Source organism: Austrofundulus limnaeus, unplaced genomic scaffold, assembly GCF_001266775.1.
Source record: "Austrofundulus limnaeus strain Quisiro unplaced genomic scaffold, Austrofundulus_limnaeus-1.0 Scaffold16, whole genome shotgun sequence".
Classification (NCBI taxonomy): Eukaryota; Metazoa; Chordata; class Actinopteri; order Cyprinodontiformes; family Rivulidae; genus Austrofundulus; species Austrofundulus limnaeus.
In genome coordinates, this window is record NW_013952418.1 from 2,766,994 (window position 1) to 2,774,068 (window position 7,075).

A 7,075-nucleotide genomic window follows, 5' to 3' on the forward strand; every position below is an offset into this window, starting at 1 on the left:
TGTTTTACAACAAATTGCAACTTTTTTGTAACCTTTTTTTTCTTCTGACACACACTTTTTAAAAATTTCCGTTCATTTTTTTTTTGGCACTTTTCAAATATTTTCTGCTTCTGTCGACTTTTGTTTTCTCAGATTKACCTCACATTTGCAGTTTTGCTTTTAAACATTTTCAGCGTCTTCAGCRWTCTTTCAGCATTAAGCATTCACAGTGCGTTCTCGCAGGAAATGCTAATTCTCTAGTTAAAAATGATGTAATTTCTCTTCACGTCTGTGTCGTCGTAGGCCCCTGAGTTCAAAGGTCAAAGCTTTGGGAGCGCGGGACGTTCTGCCCAACAACAGACAGCTTTATGAAATCGTCCTCACTTACAGCTTTCACCAGGTGATCTCAAATCTTCCTGCACATCAGAGCTGCAGCTGTTTATTATTATTTATTTATTTTCTTATTATTTTTATATTTTTTTAATAATAATATTATTATTATTATAAGCTGACGTTTGGATGTTTTTTTCAGCCTAAGAGTGGAGAGGTCACGCCCAGCTGCCCGATGCTGTGTGAGCTGCTGTACGAGTCTGAGTTCGACAGTCAGCTCTGGATGCTGTTCGACCAGAACAAGAGGCTTCTGGGTTCAGGCGACGCCTATCCACACCAGGTGGGCTTTTATTGTGAAAACCTTTAAAGAAGCAGCAGAAGACGGTTCCCTAACGCCRCTCACTTGGGTTTTAACAGTACTCTCTAAAGCTGGAGAAGGGGGATTACACCGTACGGCTGCAGGTCCGCCACGAGCAGTCCAGCGAGCTGGAGCGCCTGAAGGACCTGCCGTTCGTGGTGTCCCACCGTCTGTCCACCACCCTCAGCCTGGACGTGTACGAGACGCACCGCGCCGCGCTCATGGCCAAGAAGAAGGCGAACTCCGTCACCCTGTGTCCGGGCGCCACGCAGCCGTTCTACGTCACGAGTCTGCCGGACGACAAGTGAGTCTGAGCCGAGTTTCCTCTTTCAAAATAAAACACGGAGGTCGTTGAGTTGTTCTGTTCTTAAAACTGCTTAAAGCTGAACTTTTGATTAAGAAAAAGACATTTTTAGCATCAGTTACACGACGAGACGTGACATCTGTTATTTTCTGTTGTCACGTTTATTTATTTTTAAAATTTAATTAAATTAATTTTTTTAGGGTCCCTAAAGGAACAAGTCCAGGATGCTACCTTTCAGGATCTCTCGTTGTGCCCAAGAGCGAGTACGGCAAGAAAGCTGTGAGTGATTTTATTTTATTTTTATTTTAGTACCTTCRCTGGTCAGTTCTCCTCTTCAGGACTTAATCTTTAGCTTAATCTGGAAATGTTAAACGTTGTCAGAAGCTTTGAAAACAAACCACAGGATCACGATTTGTTTTTGCCAACCTGCCAACCTTTTTGTTGTAAATCCGGTTTTAAGTCCTTTAAAATGAGAGCTGATCAGTTTTTAGCTGCTTTATAAACTAGACTGCTCTGTGAAATTTGTTGCTTCATAAATTGATTATTTAACACATTTTTATTTCTCGCTTTTTTCTGTTGTTGTGACTTTTTTGTCCCTTTTTTAGTTTTACAAAAAGCTTCATGATGATATTAGATGTTATTAGAGGCCTGTTTTACACCTGGCATTAACGTCATTCGGTTTAAAGACCCGACTCCTCAGACCACATTTGGAAGTAGTTGGAGCTGAAACTGGATCTGGATTCTTGTGGTTTTATGAATCCAGGTGTGACCTGGGCCACGTTGTCGTTTACCTGAAGTGCGTACGGGGGGAGTGTCAGGGTTTCTGTTAGTTTTTAATTTCTGGTAATCGTATCAAACCTCTCAGGCAGAAAGAAAACCTTGTGGCGAAGCTTTAAGGGAGTGGAGATTGTGGTTTGACAGGGATTTTTGACAATTCAAATTTAAAACGGAYGAATTAGAAGAATCGATCGACCTGATAGTCGCAATCCAGGTTGTTTCCCAGCTGTTTATCCAGTCACAACGGCAGGATAAAAGGTTAATTTTTAACATCAATGAAGCAGATTCATTTTCTAAATTAAAACTATTTAGGGTTAAAATAGGTTTTTGTAAAAAAAAAAAAAAAGTATTAAAAATCAATCATAATACATTTTCTTCAAGGTCTTGACAGATCTAACTCATGTTAATGACTGAATCTCTTAAATTATTTTTCCTTTTTATATATTTATTCATCATAAAATTGTTTTGTATGTTTTTAAAGTTTATTCATTAAAAAAATACAAATCAAGTAAAATATAAGGCAGCAGAAAGAAGAAAAAATCTTAAATTTGCCCCTTTTTTCAAAAAAATTAAAACAATAATAATCTACAAATAACAAAAACAAAAAATATGTCAACTTTATTCATCACAGCAGGCTGAATGTGTAGATTATTAAAAGTGAGATTATTTTATCTAAAACACGTAGAGCAGGATGTTAATGCCAAGAGTAAAAAATAAAATAAAGGCCTCCTGGTAAAAAAAAAAAAAGTTATGTTTTAACTATTTAATTTCTGGATCAAAACTGGTAAATTTGTAAATAAAAGTCAAAACACTTTTTGTTTCGTTGCAACTAAAATAGTCAAGCAGTTTGAAAGAAATGTGTTTTAATTCATAAATTTAATAAATAAAGCCGGTATCTCAAATGGCTGCGACTGTTTGAGACACGTTAGAAACTCAAAACTGTGGGGGGTAAAAGGAAATATTTATTTTGCACTTGAAAATCAGTCTTGTTTTGCACAGCTCGCAAAACTGTCTTTCTGGCCGCGCACATTATTTTGTTTTCCACTTTGTGAGCATTTTCCCTTCCTCACTCAGCAGCCACGTTTATTGATTTAAAGTTGATTTATTTCATGTTCTTACACATTATTTAACTGAACTTTTTGTTGTTTTGCACCACAGATTCATCAGTTTCAGTGAATCTGACCTTTGACCCGATAAACATACAATCACATACTGTATTGTGGATTTTGATTGACGATTTGCATGTTCATTTTTTTCCTATTTTTAAGACCTGTCAGAGGAGAGCTCCTGTTGAGGTGTCAAAATGCAACATGAGCGTTTTAAGATGTTTGGATGAGAGGTCAGGAGACTTACCGTATCGTTAGTGCCCACCTGGGTCCATTCAGGTTAGGGCTGTTGTGACCAAGCCACTGTAGCTGCATTTCCATTGACCATGAAAATGCGCAAATTTGAATTTCGGAAATAAATTTGCTCAATGGAAAGACGTCAATTTAGAAAAAACATTTTTTTTTTTTTTTGACAAAATGGTTTTGTTCTAGGCTAGGATAAGATGGTTTTTTGGCCGTATCGAAATTGGTGTATTTCGTAAAACTGCAATGGAAACACTTTTTTCGCATCATGGGAGTCATATGATCAACAACCAGATGTTTCTACTGGTGAAGAAGACGACAAGAAAGAAAACAACAGGAAGTAGAAGTAGTAAAATCACCGACTACAATTTCCCAAAAACGCAGCGTACGTAGCCACTCCCAAGTATGAGGGGCTTGTCGCTCGAAAGCCTCGATAAGACGCCGACGTCTCCTCTGATGGCTGATGATGAGCGCTAGTTTTGTGATAGCAATATGCTATGTGTTTACATCCATTGCTGCCATGTTTGTAATGAATTATCGCAAGAACAAGCGTATTCACATGTGACTTTAATAACATTTCGTTCATAATGGAAACACCGCAATTGTGAAACATTTTTTTTCGACATTAACAGAATATCGACAAAGTTTTGCGCACATTTGCAATGGAAACACAGCTAGTGGCGGCCACAGTTCTGCTAATCCGCTAATAGCGAAACTAGCTTCTCATTTAGCAGATTAGCTTCTTTGCTAACTTTCGAAACCACTTAAGTCCAGTAAAACTAACTAAAAGAAACATGTTTGTGTCTGTCCCACAAGTTCATATTAGTGGTTAGCATTAGCTTCCACTATTTTCTTTTTTTTTTTTCTGTTTAGCAGTTTAGCGTTTTCAGAGCCAAGATTCTTGTTTAGTGGATTAATAGTTAGTGAATCTAACTTTATGCTGCGCACACCACCGAGCTGAATTATTACACTTCCACGTGAATGGATTTCAAATTTCACGCAGCTAGCACCTTTCTGTCTTCGAGTTCTGAATAATGCCAGTTTTTATTCAAAATTAGAGGTGCTTTCTGGCCATTTGGACACGTAACCCCAGCTGCCTGGCATTCATCCAGCCGAACCTTTATGGCTTCTGTGACTCCCTCCAAGCAGATACAGACGCGTGTGATTTCTTTTACGGGTTCATTGAAGTCTTCATACTCTCCAACCATCCAAAGACCTCCTCAAACCCTGAAACTGGCACTACACAGTATTACAGCTCACATTAGTATTCAGTACATATAAGTCCATACAAATAAACAAAGTAAACACAAATAAATACCTCATTAGCTGCATGCTATAAAAGAGAATCCTCAGTCTTTTACTTTAGGTTTTTTTGGGATTTCCATTTGACACCAGCTTTTCCACAACATGTCCGAGCTGAGTTCCCCAAACAGCTGGCTTGCATCTCTAATTAGGCCGTCACAGGCTGAGCAGCTCAGCATAGATTTTCAAATTAAAGATACCCTTATTCTCACAATCTGTTAATTGTTAAAGGAGACAACAGTTACAACCTCTTCAAACCCCACCCAGAATAGTCAATCTGACCAATCACGTAGGGAAGCACAACAACTTATTTTAAGAACCGATACAGATAACCGATAACTTTCTCCTTCTAACGGCCGATAACATGCCAGGAGATAAGACTAGTCAAAAATAGGTAAGATCATAACATAAATAAATAAGACCAAAACCAAATGACACTGTAAATTATACTATTTGAAATAAACTCTTAGCAAACAAACATTTCTTAAAATAAATCAAACAAAACAATTTCTCAAATGGCCATCTTTTTAAATAAGGCACATTAATTATAAAAAAGGACCTTTAATACTGATCTCAGATTTAAACAAGAGAAAAAGTCATTCCACAACTTCAAAACAGATAATTCACTAACACAAGTTAGATTCAAAATACATTTGGTTTTATTATTATTAATATACGATTTAAAACATTTTTCTACCTGAAACAGTGCTTCTGAGAGTGTGAATGCATTACGACCGCATCGTACTTACAGTAAGACACACAGAGGCAGCAGCTGTTCAGCGTTGTAAACCATGGCTAACGATGGTAAACCATGGCTAATGATGGTAAACCGTGGCTAACGATGGTAAACAGTGGCTAACGATGGTAAACRGTGGCGAACAAGGAGMTAAAATCTTCGGTTTTTAGCGAGGGTGAACGGCTGCTTGTCAAGCGCCATCATTTCCATCGTTAAAGTGCCTGAGATCTGCGTCCTCTCTGGCAGTTTTTATTGGATTACTCCAAAGCCTCAGCATTGATTTAAGTCCCGATGAGTTCTTGAACGTTAGCTTGTTGTTGTTAGCATTTTAGCAGAACTGTGCTGCATTCAGGAGGTAACGGACATTACATGTTCTCAAATTGGGAGTAGTCGTTCCGATGTTTATTCATATAAAGTTTGTGTGCAACGTACAGAGTTAATTGGTAAAATAATATTAATAATTATTAAAATGAGTGGTTGTTTTTCAGCACGGTGTATTCTAATTGTTGTAGTGAGAAAGTTGTTTTTTCTGATGCAGCTTGAGCATTACTTGGGTCGTGTCGGACGGGAAGCGGCTTGACCAAAACGGATAAAAATAAACACGCATTCTCATCGCCGTGCTGGCAAACATGTACATAAATTATTGGTTCTGTTTGTTATGATATTGGACCAATAAGTATGACATCATAATTCCCTGATATTGGGCTGATAACTATCGTGCACCCCTACAATCACTTCATTCACAGGATCCCCMTCCACATCCAGGAAGAGAATCCCCCGCAAACGTTTTGAGACATTTTAGAAACTTCAAGAACTTGTTTCTAACAGTCGCAGCCCGTTGAGATACTGGATTCAAACATCGACAACAAAACAGAATTTTCATTTTCTTATTTACATGTTTCAATTTCATAATAAACATTTGTTTTTGTTTTTTGTTAATCTCACCTTGACGCCTCATCCATACCTGTTGTTTGTTTGTGCCTCCAGTGCTTTAAATTAAACATCAGCAATAGGCCGGTGAATCTCCTCTGAGTCTCTGAATCAGGATTTCTAAAAACTAATCAAATGAAGAACGAGCGAGTCCTTTTTGGTTGGTGTTTGTCTTGTCTCTCCCTTACTGTGTGTTATTTTGACCACCAGGGGCAGGCCTCTGCAAAACGGCAAGGAAAATTTCAAAAGGTACTGGATGAGCTAGAAACACCCAATAAAGAGCGCCCACTGCTCTCCTTTCACCCAGAACTGCCTGATTCTTTGATGTTTTTCACTTCAGTATTCTGATTTTTACTGTGAACGCATGTTAATATTTGTGTTTTTAAAGGGATCCCTGACTAGTTGTAACATTAGACTTTATTTGATAAAAATACTGTATATTTTAACTGTAAAATAAAGACTGTAAAAACACTGTAGGATGTTCAGTTTTTAGAATTTTTAAACTAAATTATTAAAAATATATTACACGGACGGGGCCGTTTTATTTACACGCAAAGCATTCTGGGTAAATGATGACGTGGATAGGTCCTCGGTGCAAGGCTGCTAGCGAGCTATATCCACCCTGAAGGTTAATCTTGGACAATATCTGATGATCGACTCTTTTAAATGAAACCAGAGAGCGTTGACAGAGAGGAGAAGGTAGAAATGACTCAGCCTGTCACTGACAATATGGATGGAGGACAACAGAGCTGCTTCATGGAAGAACCTCAGCTTAGCATTAGCCCCGACGCTATCACCAATATATGTATTAGCTCGGCGCAAACAAGCTAAACTGTTGTCCTCCATCCATATTTTCAGTTTCCGGCTGAGTCATTTCTACCTTCTCCTCTCTGTCAACGCTCTCTGGTTTCATTTAAAAGAGTCGATCATCAGATATTGTCCAAGATTAACCTTCAGGGTGGATATAGCTCGCTAGCAGCCTTGCACCGAGGACCTATCAACGTCATCAT

General features: G+C 38.2%; 1 protein-coding gene across 1 annotated transcript in view; it reads left to right on the forward strand.

Annotated features, from left to right (window-relative positions):
• Positions 1-7,075, forward strand: part of tpp2 (tripeptidyl peptidase 2) — a gene marked incomplete in the record, with an annotated part of 27,056 nt that overhangs the window by 16,316 nt on the left and 3,665 nt on the right. Inside the window, 5 exon segments of the mRNA XM_014003043.1 lie at positions 283-379; positions 512-649; positions 727-971; positions 1,172-1,250; positions 6,276-6,314. Coding sequence (XP_013858497.1) covers positions 283-379; positions 512-649; positions 727-971; positions 1,172-1,250; positions 6,276-6,314 — 598 coding nt within the window.